The 16,272-nt window shown below is 33.1% G+C and overlaps 1 protein-coding gene across 1 annotated transcript in view; it reads left to right on the top strand.

Moving 5' to 3' along the window:
- LOC130215557 (R3H domain-containing protein 1) overlaps positions 1 to 16,272 on the top strand; it is a 66,230-nt gene that overhangs the window by 32,227 nt on the left and 17,731 nt on the right. The window contains 13 exon segments of the mRNA XM_056447390.1: positions 269 to 313; positions 316 to 397; positions 2,082 to 2,160; positions 3,649 to 3,708; positions 6,157 to 6,297; positions 6,385 to 6,493; positions 6,634 to 6,729; positions 7,722 to 7,750; positions 8,019 to 8,072; positions 8,211 to 8,428; positions 11,263 to 11,517; positions 11,642 to 11,808; positions 13,422 to 13,526. Of these exon segments, the coding sequence (XP_056303365.1) occupies positions 269 to 313; positions 316 to 397; positions 2,082 to 2,160; positions 3,649 to 3,708; positions 6,157 to 6,297; positions 6,385 to 6,493; positions 6,634 to 6,729; positions 7,722 to 7,750; positions 8,019 to 8,072; positions 8,211 to 8,428; positions 11,263 to 11,517; positions 11,642 to 11,808; positions 13,422 to 13,526 (1,440 nt within the window).

Genomic DNA, 16,272 nt, shown 5'->3' on the forward strand with positions numbered 1-16,272 from the left:
TGGGAGATGATTAGAAAGTCTTCTGCTAATTCTCCTCGCCAAGCATTTTAATCAAACTCTTCTGATTAGCCGCAGCTCGGGGAAACAGATCATAATTAGCTTTAAATGACTCTGCTCACTTCATAATGACACAAAAGCTGCTGTTTTGCTTCTAATCATCAGAAAAACGCTGTATTTCTAGCTTGTGGAACTGGGGGAATGAAGGTGTGTGTGTCTGTGTGGTTGGTAAAATGACTGAAGGTCTTTGTAAACCTGTGTGTTTGAGCAGGAAAAGCTTCACATCGAGCTCAGTCAGGCTTTCCACAAAGAAGAGACGTCCATCAAAATGAGGACAGCCAGAAGAGCTGCGACAAACCCGAGAAAACAGAGCGGCTGTCCAAGAAGACTCTCTCTAGAGGTGTGTGTGTGTGTGTCTGTTTTTGTGTTAATTTCACTTTCACTTTATCTGTGTCTGTCTGTGTGTGTGTATGTTTAGATGTGTGTTTGTGTATTTGCCTGTTGTGTGTGTGTGTATGTTGTGTGGGCACATGTTTACATGTGTTTGTTTTTGTAATTGTCTGTCTATGTGCATGTGGGTTTGTCTGTTTGTATGCATCTGCGCCTGTGTGTGTGTGTGTGTGTTTTTTAATCATCTGTTTGTCCTTGAGTAAGTGCGTTTGTGTATTTGCGCGCGTTTCTGTGTGTGTGCGTGTATATGTTTGTTTTAGTTTGTGTGTATGTGTGCACTTTGTGTGTGCGTTCTTGTCTCTGTGAAAGTTTTGTTTAATTGTGTGTGTGTGTGTGTGTGTGTGTGTGTGTGGGTTTTTGTAATTGTAAATATGCGTTTTATATTTGTTTGTTTGTGTTTGCTTGTCTGTGTGTGTTCTTGTGTGTTTGTGTAATTATGTTTGTATGTGTTTGTTTGTGTGTGTGAATTTGTGTGTGTATGTTTATGTATTGGTGTGTTTTGTATGTGCGCACCTTTGTGTTTTTTTGTCAGTTTGTGTGTGTTTTGTGTAAGTAATGTGTTGTTGTTTGTGTGTGTTTTTGTAATTGTTTGTGTGTTTGTGTGCGATAGTGTTTGTGTAATAAGTGTGAATGTTTGTGTATTTGTGCGTGTGTGTGTGTGTGTATACGTATGAGTATGTGTGTGTTTTTGTGTGTATAAGCATGCTTGTGTGTTTTTGTGTGCATGTGCGTACTCGTCAGTTTGTGCGATGTCTGTTTAAGTAATGTGTAGTTGTTTGTGTTTGTGTTTTTGTAATTGTCTTTGTGTTTTTGTGTGTATAAGCGTGCTTGTGTGTGTGTGTGTGTGTGTGTGTGTGTGTGTATTGGTTTGTTTTGTGTGCATGTGCATGTTCGTCAGTTTGTGCGTTGTCTGTTTAAGTAATGTGTAGTTGTTTGTGTGTGTGTTTTTATATTTGTCTATGTATGTTTATGTGCGCTTGTGTGTGTGTGTTTGTGTAATAATGTGTGTGTATGTTTGTATGTGTTTATGTATTTGTATGTTTGTGTGTGTGTGTATTGGCGTGTGTTTTGTGTGTGTCTGTCAGTTTGTGTGTGTTTATGTATGTTTTGTGTAATTGTCCGGTTGTATGTTTGTTTTTGTAATTGTGTGTATGCGTGTGTATTTGTTTTGTGTGCTTGTCTGTGTGTTTTTGTAATTGTGTATGTGTGCGAGTCTGAGTGTGTTTGTGTATTTGAGTGTGTCTTTGGGTGTGCGTATGTATGAATTGTGTAATTGTGTGTGTGTGTGTGTTTGTTTGTTTTTTTGTATGTGTAGGTTTTGTGTAATTGTCTGTCTGTGTGTTTGCGAAGTTGTGTGTTTGTGTATTTGTCTGTGTGTGTGCTTGTCTACGTGTGTGCGTGTGTGTCTCTCTGTATTTGTAGGTGTGTGTTTGTTTGCCTGTGTTTGTGTTAATCTCTATGTGCAGTTGTGTGTGTGTTTCTGTGTATATATGTATGTTGTCTGTGTTTGTCCATGTGTGTGCACATATCCATTTGTGTGTGTGTGGTTTTCTGGCACTGGAGGTGTTTTTTCTCTCAGGCCAGATGGATGCGACAGAATGTGTGTGATGAATCTCTCTCCGTCTCTCTCTCAGATCCCAGTCAGGAATACACAGACTCCACAGGAATAGACCTCCATGAGTTTCTGGTCAACACGCTCAAGAACAACCCCCGGTGTGTGAAAACCCCCACCGCCCCATTAACACTCTCACACACACACTAATTCAGTGCATTCCCATATGGACATTGTCTTCTGAAGTCCCTCTAGAATGGCCATATGTGTTTCATTATTTCCCAGAGGACTTTTCTCAAGCATCAAAGCAATAAGAGCTTCATTTATTCCCCCAATATGTTATGAGAGAGATCCGTCTACACCTGACATGCATTATGAAAATACTTTTCTTGTGTGTGATGCTGATTATAATGTATTAATTTATAGTATATTACATTTGATTTATAATATATTGGCTATTTAAGTATATTTGTAATTAGCAACATTCTGCAGTTTTATATATATATATATATATATATATATATATATATATATATATATATATATATATATATATATATATATATACATATATACATATATATATATATATATATATATATATATATACATATATACATATATACATATACATATATACATATATATATACATATATACATATATATATATATATACATATATACATATATATATATATATATATATATATATATATATATATATATATATATATATATACATATATATATATATATATATACATATATATTCATGTCCAAATGAAGACGGCAGAGCCTTACATTTCTGAGATAGAAGTATTCTCGTTATTTTAAACACAATACGTTAATTTGTGGGAGAGTAGCTTCATGTTGTAATGCATTACTTTCTAAAGTAACTTTCCCCAACACTGATCATAGGGCTGGGCGATATGTCAAAAATGCAATCTCGATAATTATTTTCCATATTGAACAATAACGATATACATTTCGATTTAGGTGTTTATGCTTCCAGGTATAAAAGAGTATCCCAACAATGACTGTTGCCACAAAAATTACAGGGTCCATTAAATAGTATAACATATTTTCGGCCAATACATTTTCGGTGGCTGAAAATTCAATACATCTCTAATATCAACACACTTTTAGATTCCTATTGTTGCACATTTCTGCTGAGTGATTGGCTCTTAGATCAATATAGAGTAAAATATGCAGAGCTTATCATTGTTAATGACATACACTTTATCGTGATATTGTTTATTGGCCCTAACTGATAAATAGTATCAAAAAAGCGAGAACAAAAAAGATATAAGTAAAACATATAATAGATAGAATAAGTAATGGAACATAACCAAATTCTTAAATCTAGAAGCCTTTTTACACACACTGACTGATATTATTTCTAAAAACAACACGACAAACAACAAATACTCCATCTAAAAATGCTTCTTGCTTTAAGTGTTTTTTTTTATTTTCATTTTTGTACTAGAAGTGGGACAAAAACTAGACATTTTTTAATAGGTACAAGTAGATAAAAGTATGTGAAAACTGTCTTTTTCTCCGTCTGCTGGAAGTGTTGTTGGTTTCGGTGTTAATCATCTTCTCATCAGGCTGATGAGCTGCTAATGCTAATGAACGCTGCTCTTACAGGGACAGAATGATGCTGCTGAAACTCGAGCAAGATATTCTGGACTTCATTAGCAACATTGAGTAAGCCCCAAAACACTCCGGAAATCACTTGATTTCTTTTTCACATTTTATATCTCGCACCCTGTTTCTTTTTCTGTTGCTCTGAGTCTGTCTAACTGTCTGTCTGCACATCATACAATATTTCAATTGAATGTGTGATGTAACACAGGGTTGTTTATGCAGCCAGATTATCACTTTGATAAGTTGTAAGATATAAATTTAGCCAATGAAAAAGATAATGTACTTAACGATAATATATAATGAAAAAGTTAATCGTTTTATGTTACAGCCTTATTCCAAAAAGGATTAAATTAATTTATTTCCTCAAAATTCTACAGACAATACCCCATAATGACAATGTGAAAAAATTGTTTTTGAAATTGTTGCAAATTTATTAAAAATAAAAAACCTGAAAAATCACATGTACATCAGTATTCACAGCCTTAGCTCAATACTTGGTTGATTCACCTTTGGCAGCAATTACAGCCTCAAGTCTTTTTGAATATGATGCCACAAGCTTGGCACACCTGTCTTTGACAATTTTGGCCCATTCCTCTTTGCAGTATCTCTCAAGCTCTAATCTGGTTGGATGGGAAGCGACAGTGTACAGCCATTTTCAGATCTCTCCAGAGATGTTCAATAGGATTTAGGTCTGGGCTCTGGCTGGGCCACTCAAGGACATTCATCAAGTTGTTGTAAAGCCACTCCATTAATATTTTGGCGGTGCAGGTCATTGTCATGCTGGAAAATGAACCGTCGCCCCAGTCTGAGGTCAAGAGAACTCTGAAGCAGGTTTTCATTCAGGATGTCTCTGTACATTGCTGCATTCATCTTTCCCTCTATCCTGAGTAGTCTTCCAGTTCCTGCTGCTGAAAAACATCCCCACAGCATGATGCTGCCACCACCATGCTTCACTGTAGGGATGGTATTAGCCTGGTGATGAGCGGTGCCTGATTTTCTCCAAAAGTAACACCTGGCATTCACTCCAAAGAGTTCAATTTTAGTCTCATCAGACCAGAGAATTTAGTTTCTGATAGTCTGAGAGTCCTTCAGATGCCTTTAGGCAAATTCCAGGTGGGGAGTGGGTTCCGTTTGGCCACTCTACCATACAGGCCTGATTTTTGGATTGCTGCACAGATAGTTGTCCTTCTGTAAGGTTATCCTCTCTCCACAGAGGAACGCTGGAGCTCAGACAGAGTGACCATCGGGTTATTAATCACCTCCTTGACTAAGACCCTTCTCCCCCGATAACTCATCTTAGATGGCCGGCCAGCTCTTGGAAGAGTCCTGGTAGTTCCAAACATCTTCCACTTACGCATGATTGAGGCCACTGTGCTCATTGGAGCTTTCAGAGCAGCAGAAATTTTTCTGTAACCTTCCCCAGCCTTGTGCCTCGAGATAATCTTGTCTCACAGGTCTACAGACAATTCCTTTGTCTTCATGATTGGTTTGTGCTTTGACATGCACTGTCAACCCTGGGACCTTATATAGACAGGTGTATGCCTTTTCAAATCATGGCCAATCAACTGAATTTACCACAGGTGAACTCTAATTAATCTGCTGAAACATCTCAAGAATCAGTGGAAACATAATGTATCTAAGCTCAATTTAGAGCTTCACAGTAAAGGCTGTAAATACTTATGTACATGTGATTTTTATTTATTTATTTTTTTCAGTTTTTTTATTTTGAATAATTAATTTTATTTTTATTTTTTTATTTTTGAGGAAATAAATGAATTAAATCCATTTTGGAATAAGGCTGTAACATAAAAAAAATGGGGAAAAAGTGAAGCGCTATGAATACTTTCCGGATGCACTGTTTGTGTGTGGACAGACAGACAGACAGACAGACAGACAGATAGACAGATAGATAGATAGATAGATAGATAGATAGATAGATAGATAGATAGAGATTGTTTTATTAACCAAATAACAACCATAAAGATATACATAAATACATATATTGAATTTGGACTTTTATTATTACATAAAATTTTATTTAGCTTCATATTTATCTTATCTTTGACTTATTTACATGTGTTTTGATTGATTCACAAAAAAAGACATTCAGTTTTGTCTATGTTTGAAATTTATAAAATAATGAGCTTCATTTATTCTCCCAATATGTTTAGAGAGATCCGTCTACACCTGACATGCATTGTGTGTGATGCGAATTATAGTGTATTGATTTATAGTATATTACATTTGATTTATAATATATTGGCTATTTAAGTATATTTGTAATTAGCAACATTCTGCAGTTTATATATATATATATATATATATATATATATATATATATATATATATATATATATATATATATATATATAGCAATTTCTTTATATTATATAATAATAGTAATAAATTTTGTATTTATAAGAATGTTTATACATGTTTAGCAAGTTATCCATTTTGTGTATTATTAACTTTTTTATAATAATTTTGTCATATTTTTTTGTGTCTCAGAAGTCAGAAGAGAAAGTTCCCCCCGATGACATCATACCACAGGATGCTGCTTCACAGGGTGGCGGCGTATTTTGGTCTGGACCACAACGTTGATCAAACCGGCAAATCCGTGATCATCAACAAAACCAGCAATACTAGAATGTACGCATGGATTCAAAACTCAATAGCATAAGCGGTTATGATTATAAGTGGTTTTAATGAATTCCACCGTCCTCTTCTTTCCTGCAGACCAGATCAGAAGTTTTCCGAACACATTAAAGACGATAAAACGGATGATTTTCAAAAGCGGTACATCTTAAAGAGAGACAACTCCAGTCTGGACCAGGATGATGGCAGGGTATGGCGGATATGCTAATGTCAACTAAGCGAAAACCGCATTGCTTTGAAATTCCCTGAAATATTTAATCAACCTGCAAATAAGATGTGCAATACAGCAGTGAAGATGATGAAAGATGATTTTGTGCGTGTGTGTTTTAGATGCGTATGCGTCTTAAGGATGACAGACGGAGTAAATCAATAGAGGAGCGAGAGGAAGAGTATCAGCGTGCCAGAGACAGGATCTTCGCACAAGACGTACGTCTCTATATCAAAATCCATTTTGTGTGCGCGTGTATGTACAGTTGAAATCAGAACTAAAAGCCCCCCTTTTAATTTTTTTTTCTTTTTTTTTTTATATTTCCAAAATGATGTTTAACAGAGCAAGGAAATTTTCACAGTATGTCTGATAATATGTTTTCTGCTGGAGAAAGTCTTATTTGTTTTACTTCGGCTAGAATAAAAGCAGTTTTTGAATTTTTTTTTTTTTTTTTTTTTATAAACATTTTAAGGTCAAAATTATTAGCCCCTTTAAGCTGTATATTTTTTTTCGATAGTCTACAAAACAAACCATCATTATATAAAAACTTGCCTAATTACCCTAACCTGCCTAGTTAACCTAATTAACCTAGTTAAGCCTTTAAATGTCACTTTAAGCTGTATAGAAGTGTCTTGAAAAATATCTAGTCAAATATTATTTACTGTCATCATGGCAAAGTAAAATAAATCAGTTATTAGAGATGAGTTATAAAAACTATTATGTTTAGAAATGTGTTGGAAAAAAAAATCCTGTCCCCGTTAAACAGAAATAGAAAAAAATAGAACGAAACAGAAAAAAAAAATAAACGGGGCTAATAATACTGACTTAAAGTGTGTGTGTGTGTGTGTGTGTGTGTGTGTGTGCGCGTATATGTACATGTGTATATATGTGTGTGTATATATATATATATTTATTTATTATATATATATATATATATATATATATATATATATATATATATCAAAAAAATGTAAAAGATCTTAGAATTTTATAGCTTTTTGAATCCGTTTAAAAAATTTAATCTTTGAAAAAAATCCATTTTGTGTGTTTGTGTATATACTGAAGCTAGAAATTTTTTGGATTGGTTCATCAGAATATTTATGTTCTTTTATATAGAGAGGGAATAAAAAAATAAATGTGTTTGTTAATGTATATATATATCCCTTTTTCTGATGTTTATGTATGTATATGTTGTTGTTTTTTTTTACAGGTACAAGACCATTTCTCGTTTGACAAAAGGTAAAAATGTGGCAGAACATCACAACGAATAATTTTTTAAGATATAAGATAGATAGATAGATAGATATGTAGCTATATATATATATATATATATATATATATATATATATATATATATATATATATATATATATATATATATATAGCTACAGATAGATAGATATAGATATATAGTTTTTTCATTAGTTTTTTCAACTATTGACAAACACATATAAAATGATAATAATATAATAATATGAAACAATAATAATATAATATTTTTCTCTAGAATCCAAGAAGACATGACCTTCATCAACACTCAGCAAAGACGGCAAATATTCAGGTAGTTTTTTTTTTTAATGTGCATCTTATTTATTATCTTAATAATGCATCATTTCCGAGACACAGATGTAATAAGTTGTTTTGTTTTTGAGTGAACATAAGCCATGTTTGTTCTTCACGGCGTGTGTTGTGCTTGCAGATTGAGAGACGGGCGCTCTGGAAACAGTCGTCAGAGCAGCTCAGAGAACGAGCAGAAGTATTCGGACCCTCGGCCCTGGAGCAGCACAGATTCAGACAGCTCTCACAGAAACCTGAAGCCCGCCATGACCAAAGCCAACAGCTTCAGTGGCATCAGTCTGCTGATCCGAGGAGATAGTACAGCCAGCAGCAAGAGCACGGGCAAACTGTCCAAAACCAGTAAATAACTATCCCTCCTCCAGCTAGATGTCTAGTCAGGGCCATAGACTAATGTAGGGATGCACGATATATAGATGTTTTTGCATATGGATGTGCATATTGGCTGTTTAGCTCGTTCATTATTGGTGAAAAGTAGATAAAGTAATTTCAAAACCAAAATTATGATCAAAATATAAACGTTTGCACTTATGAAAAGCTGTTCTGTTTCCAATAACATCATCAAGGGCTTATTTTTAAGTTTTATTTAAAATCTAAATGTAGCCTTTCCTTCCTAAATCATTTGCTAAATGTGTTTCAAAAATTATAAAATCGAAATAAAATAGTTTGAGCTTCTGAAATGATGTTTCGTTTGGTGACATCATCAAGGCCTAATGTTTAAGCCCCTCCCCTTGTGTGTGTGTTTTTTTTTTATCTAAATGTAGACTTTCCTTCCTTAATCGTTTGCGAAATGTATTCCAAAGAAAATCAAATCTGAACAAATAGTTTGTGCTTCTAAAACGATGTTCCGTTTCTGGTGACATCATCAAGGCCTTATGTTTAAGCCCCTCCCCTTGTATTTTTTAAAATCTAATTTCAAATTTAAATGTAAACTTTCCTTTAATCGTTTGCAAAATGTATTGATAAAGTTTATCTAAATAAATTTGTTTGTGATTCAGAAACGATGTTTGGTTTCCAGTGACATCATCAAGGCCTTGTGTTTCAAATCGAAATCTAGACTTTGCTTCCTTAATCGTTTGCAAAACTTAATCCAAAATATATCAAATCTAAATAAAATCGTGCCTCGGAAACAATGTTCTGATTCCAGTGACATTGTCAAGGTCTTATGTTTAAGCCCCTCCTCTTGCGTTCTTTTTTTTTAAAATCTGAACACACACTATCCTTCATTAATTATTTGCAAAATGTATTCCAAAAACAAAAAAAGCGAATCTAAATAAAATAGTTTGTCCCTCGTGGTTTTTATCATTTGTTATTTAATTTTGACCGCAAACATGGTTTAATTGAAATAAATGGTTTAAGTAGTTAAAATTGACAACCAAAAATAAACATCCACTTTACATCCATACCAAATAAACGAATATACCATGCATCCCTAGACATCTTTAGTTTTTAAATAAAGCCGATTTCATTTTCAGTCTACTGATTATGTCGGAATTACCGTAACTAAAAATGTACACATTCATTTCTAATCAGTGCTTTGTTTTCATGCCAACCACCATAAAGCTATGAAGAATCCAGTGCTTTTTAAATGAAATGACTACATTTAAGTCATGTCTAAACAAATTAAATATTTCCTTACAACCATAAAAATGGCTATTTATCCTAACGAAAATGAAATGCGTCATAGCCGAGCATTTTGCTGTAATTCCGACATGTCTTACTTACTTTCACTTTCCCAGTCTTGCTCTCCTTTGCTCAACGTTTTGTTCTTTTCAAGGGTGTTTTTGGAGCATCTGTTTCTGTTCATGCCTTGCACCGACCCTGTATGTGTGTGCGCGTCCATGCATGTGTGTGTGTTCGTGCGTTGCCCTCTTTTTACCCATTTCGTGTCCATCGAGGAACGTCTAAGAGAACGCATTGGTATTCAGAGGCTTCTGCTCTCCGGCTTCATTGGTTATTTATGCTCTGGCATTTAGAAGCTCAAGAAGTCGACGCCAATATATATTTATCATTTTTAATATTTAATGAAGCTCCTCTTCCGTTCAGCAACCTCTGGATCTCTCCTACAGCAGAGTTTTGTTTGAACAGGCGGATCAGAAATTGTATTTTGCTGTTATCTGTCAGTGGTTTCATACTTTTTTTTTTTTTTTCCCCTGTTTTGGGGTTGCTTCCAGATATTAACATCAGATAAAACAAATTTTATTAATGTATTTTTTATTTTGATTACTTAGCAAAAAACTCTTACGTGGTTTGGTTTCAGATTAATATTTGATGATTTCTAAATATTTTAGTTTAATAAATTAATTTTTGTTTTTTTGATTTTTATCTCATAACCAAAGGTAGCCTTTGTATATTTATTGTTACAAATAATAATAATATTATTGTAAATAATATTTTACTAGATATTTTTCAAGATATATTTTTTGTTCGATAGACTATCAAAAATATATATAGCTTAAAGGGGCTAATATCTTTAACCTTAAAATGGTGTTTAAAAAATTTAAAACGGCTATTATTCTAGCTGGAAAATGAAATAGTATGTCTGATAATATTTTTCTTTAGTAATAATAATAATAATAATAATGTGAAAATTTCTTTGCTCTTCATTTGGGAAATATTTAAAAAAGAAAAAAAATTCAAAGGGGTTTAATAAATTCTGATTGCAGCTGCTTTTCGTTTAATTACTAACAAAGCCAAATTTGCTCCTAATTTTAGTTTTTATTTGAATTATTATTGTCAAATTCTATATGGTTTGCAGTCAGATTAATATTTAAATTTTATTTAAATTTAAAAGCTGGATTCTTTTTTTTTATAATATTATATAGTTTGTTTATTATATTTTAAATAATCACCATTTAGATTCCTTTATCAACCCTTTAAATTAAATAAATCTAAATTAATTTAAATTAATAATAAAGAATGACAATCATAGTTAATTAACAAAAATAGTAAAACATAAATAATAGCTATCTGATACAACGATCACCAAATACATCCTATTTTTTTGTTATGTTTTTTTTTATTCAAACCACCATGCTTGCCTCCGTCCAAACCATGATATTATTTACTGTCTATATCTATATTGTCCGCTCTGGCTGACATCCCATTTTCATTCCCTCATCACACCTCCCATCCTAAATCCTCCAGTAAAGTTCTGGTTCTCCGTCCTCCTTCAGGTTCAGACTCTTCTAGTAGCGTAGGCTCCTCTTCCGGGTCTCTCTCTCGGCCTGCTCAGCTGTCGTTACCGGGCCCCGTTCGGCCCTTCACCATGGCCCCCGCGGCCCCTCATCCCTCCGCACCCATAGGGGGCAGCGCAGCCTCTCAGAGCAACACTTCTAATGCTAACATTAACACTAACGCTAGCTTCTACATCGTTCCTCTGGACGCCAGCGCCATCCCGCCGGGCAGCGTCCTGCTCAATCCACAGACAGGTACCTCGGAGAACGAAGACTTAATTTTTTGTTAACGCGCGATACTAATTTTTCCGTACTAATTCATTTGCGCGATTGTGATTTTTGCTGTGTTCGTTGACCATGTCAGGTTTGTGTTGCGCAGGTCAGCCATTCGTCAACCCCGATGGAAGTCCTGTGGTTTATAACCCTGCGATGACATCCCAGCAGGGGCGGGGCCAGCAGCACATGACTTTACATCCTGCCCCGCCCCCTCCTCCGCCTCCTCCTCTTCCCCCTCCACCTCAGGCGGCCAATCACCTTCTAGCACAGGTAAGTAAATGCAAATATTTTATTTTATGGTTAATAATTACAACTTATTTTAAAGTTTTTGTTATGTTTGTTTGTCTTGTTTTAATAGTTTTAGTTACGTAATTTCATTTTTGTTTTTTGTTTTTGTGTAAGCTACGTACATTTAGTCTTCGTCATTCGTTGTATAAATACTTTTTTTTAATATATTTGTTTTTAAGTTGTATTATTCTAGTAATATTTTATATACTTTCAGAATTAGTTTGCTGGTTTTTATTTTAGACTTCACGAAGCACAGACAATTTGTTTTCTTTTGACAACTCATTGTGAAAACAAAAATGAATGTAATAAAGTTCTAAAACTACTGCATTTATTTATTTGGAAAAATAAGATATAGAAATAATTTATTTTATTATTTACTATGTGTAGTTTTTCTATTCACTGCTTTGATATATAAATATTTTTTAGATTTATCATGTTAAACAATGAATAATTATTTTCTCTTTCTTATCGCATTCTAGTTATGACTCGTTTGTACTGCGATCAACGTTTGGGCTAATTTAATAATATTTTGGCAAAATAACCGAAATGGTTTTAAAAAAAAAAAGATTTGTCTAAGTAGGGCTGGGCGATAAAATTGATATTGGTATTTATTGACCGAACACCATTGTCAATATCGATAATAAAAAAGTTCAGTATAAAGTTTCGTAATGAAGCTCTGTAGTTTTATTAAAACATGGCTGCTGAGCGCGCACCTTAGAAGCAATGCCAATATGCTTAGGGTGTCAGTTTGTCATTTACAATGGAGGCGTTCCATATAGCAGCAGTGAGGAGATTGTAAAACAAAAAAAAGAACATAAGGATGTTGCCAGAGTGGCTTTTTGGTTTCTTTTCTTGTGCATCTCAGCCACTAGCTCCTCATCTGAAAGATTTTTTTAGCATAGGGGTAATGTAGTTCAGCTTCACAATTTGTTATGTCTGTATCATGATTTATTTTATCTACGCCATGATGACAGTACATAAAATTTTACTAGATATTTTTCACACTAGTATTCTTAAAGTGACATTTAAGGATTAACTAGGTTAAGTTATTGTATAACGATGGTTTGTTCTGTAGACAATTGAACAAAATTATAGCTTAAAGGGGCTAATAATTTTGACCTTAAAATGTTTTTTTAAAAATTAAAAACTGCTTTTATTCTAGCCTAAATAAAACAAATAAGACTTTCTCCAGAAGAAAAATTATTATAGGAAATTCTGTGGGAAAAGTTCTTGCTCTGTTAAACATAATTTGGGAAATATTTGAAAAAAAAAGAAAATTTGAGGGCAAATAATTTTGACTTCAACTGTATCTGTCAACATTTCTGTATCTGTTAACAAGTGTTTTAAGGTTTTATGACAACTAAACACTCATCACAACTATACCAAGCCGACCAATCACAGATCTTGTGCTTCACTTCATCTTGCATTAGTTACATTGGGCTTGCGTGAGAGTAAAGTGAAGGCTGTGCGATGGCGCAGAAGTATAAATGGAAGTTGACAGTCTGCATGTTTTGAGCTGTTGTGTTTGAGTCGGTGGCTCTGTTGTTCATCTCTCTCTCTCTCTTTCTCCCTCTCTCTCTCTCTCTGCTGTTCAGTCGTCTGCTCCGTCTGTTCAGTTTGCTGCGGCGGCTGCAGTCTCTTGTCCTCCTCTCCTGCCTCCTCCTGCTCCTCCTGCTGCTTTCACTCAGCAATACACTGTGGTACTGAAGCTGCTCTCCTCCTCCTCCTCATCATCATCATCTACACTTTCCTTTTCCTCCATTTATTACACGAGATCTCATAGAGAGTATTTGTGCTCTTCTGAGATCAGATTAAATACAGGGTGTCCACGTGGTCTTAAAATGTCTTAAATTTCAAAAATAAAAATGGAAGCTTTAAAAAGTCTTAAATTTGATAAAATATAGTGTTGTAGGTCTTAAATCATTTTAAACAGGTCTGTGTGCAAGTAAAGCTACCCTATCGGGCTGACACCCAATAACCAATAATTTATGTCAACCTTTTTATATAGAAATATTTTTTTTTTTACTGCAAAGAGATACAAAAACAGCTGTTAGAAATTTTTACAGCAAATTCTCAGTGGCGCAGTAGATAGTGCTGTCACCTCTCAGCAAGTCGGTCGCTGGTTCGAGCCTCGGCTAGTTCAGTTGGCGTTTCTGTGTGGAGTTTGCATGTTCTCCCTGCGTTTGCGTGGGTTTCCTCCGGATGCTCCAGTTTCCCCCCACAGTCCAAAGACATGTGGTACAGGTGAATTGGGAAGGCTAAATTGTCCGTAGTGTATGTATGTGTGCAAATGAGTGTGTATGGATGTTTCCCAGTGATGGGTTGCGGCTGGAAGGGCATACGCTGCGTAAAACATATGCTGGATAAGTTGGCGGTTCATTCCGCTGTGGCGACCCAAGATTAATAAAGGGACTAAGCCAAAAAGAAAATGAATGAATGAATGAAACTAAAGAAACATTTCTTTTTACATGATCTTCCATTAATACGGAACATATTACAGCAGTAACTGGACCATCCTTAGTGTTTAGCCCTGTATATGTCATACATTTCATTCATAAGGGTCTTAAAATATTATTTATTGAGTTAGTTTTATATTTTCAATCTTTTATTTTATTTTAGTTATTTGTAAATATATTTTTATACTTAAATATATGTATAAATCTAATATTTATAATATTTATTCAATATGATATATTTTAAAAGCTAATTATTTTTTTTTTAAATTGTCATTTTAGATTTTTATAATATAGGATTTTATATATAAATACATATATACAAAATATATTTATTTAATACATAATATTTACATATTGATATAATTGAACATTTTTAACCAAAATATAAATGCAATATTATGAAAATAATATAAATTGTGTCCCTTTAACCCTTGAACTACCTGCTCTACCAAATGGTTGACCATATTTTGACTGTTTTAAATAGTTACTGTTAAAGTCTTTTAAAGAATAATGATTTACACGCAGCATTGTTGGTTTACAAAACAATCAAACAAACATAATCTTGTTGCACTACTACACTTGATTTTGGTTTTATTGTAAAATAAAACACAAAAAAAACATGTAAAATGAGAATCTAAAATATTTGATTGCATACTTCAAAAAATAAAGCTGATTTAGTGTCAGTCCTGTAAAAATCTAAAATTTCATTCATACTTTTCTTAAATTCTTCTTTTTATTTTTGTTATTTTTAAATATATTTTTATATTTAATTATAATTATAATTCTAATATTAATAATATTTATTAAATATAATAGATTTTAGAAGCTACATATGCAATACATGTGTATTCTAACTCTAATACAATTGTATTTAAAATTAATAATATTTTAGGTTTTTTATAAAATGTTTCTTTTTTGTCATTTTAGATTTTTATTATATATGATTTTGTATATAAATACACATACATATATTTATATAACATATAATATTTACATATTAATATAATTTAACATTTTTAATGAAAATATACCGTTGAAGTCAGAATTATTAGCCCCTCTTTGAATTTTTTTTTTTTTATTTTTTTTTATATTTCCCAAATGAGGTTTAACAGAGCAAGGAAATTTTCACAGTATGTCTGATAATATTTTTTCTTCAGGAGAAAGTCTTATTTGTTTTATTTTGGCTAGAATAAAAGCAGTTTTAAATTTTTTAAACACCATTTTAAAATCAAAATTATTAGCCCCTTTAAGCTGTATTTTATTTCGATAGTCTACAGAACAAATCATCTTTAAACAATAACCTGCCTAATTAGCCCAACCTGCCTAGTTAACCTAATTAACCTAGTTAAGCCTTTAAATGTCACATTAAGCTGTATAGAAGTATCTTTAAAAATATCTAGTCAAATATTATTTACTGTCATCATGGCAAAGTAAAATAAATCAGTTATTAGATATGAGTTATTAAAACTATTATGTTTAGAAATATGTTACAGAAATCTTCTCTCCGTTAATCAGAAATTGGGGAAAAAATAAACAGGGGGGCTAATAATTCTGACTTCAACTGTATTTATTCATTCTTAATTGAATATGGAACCTAATTGTAATCATAATGATCATGAATATAATACAAATGATGCTCCTTTAAAATCTTTTCCCACTTCTCTTCCCCCCCCCTTTTTTTTTTAAATATCACATTTTTTTAATCTGCTTTTTCCCTGTTTTTTATGTAATAATTTCCTTATTCTATTGATATCTAGTTTATCTCACAAGGTGCCAAAAAAGCAGTATTTGAGTGTTAGTCCGTTTTCATGAATCCAGCAGAGGATCACTGAATGACTGAACTGGGTCAGCAGTGTTATATTTCTCAGTGTGTGTGACCCGTTTCTACCAAATATAACCCTCTCATTAGTTCATTCAGAGCACATTCATAATTAATGGCAGCAGATGTTGCGAGTGTTTTAATAAAGTGCAGTGAAGGCTGATCTCTGGT

This window comes from Danio aesculapii, chromosome 22 (genome assembly GCF_903798145.1).
Source record: "Danio aesculapii chromosome 22, fDanAes4.1, whole genome shotgun sequence".
In the NCBI taxonomy this organism is placed as follows: Eukaryota; Metazoa; Chordata; class Actinopteri; order Cypriniformes; family Danionidae; genus Danio; species Danio aesculapii.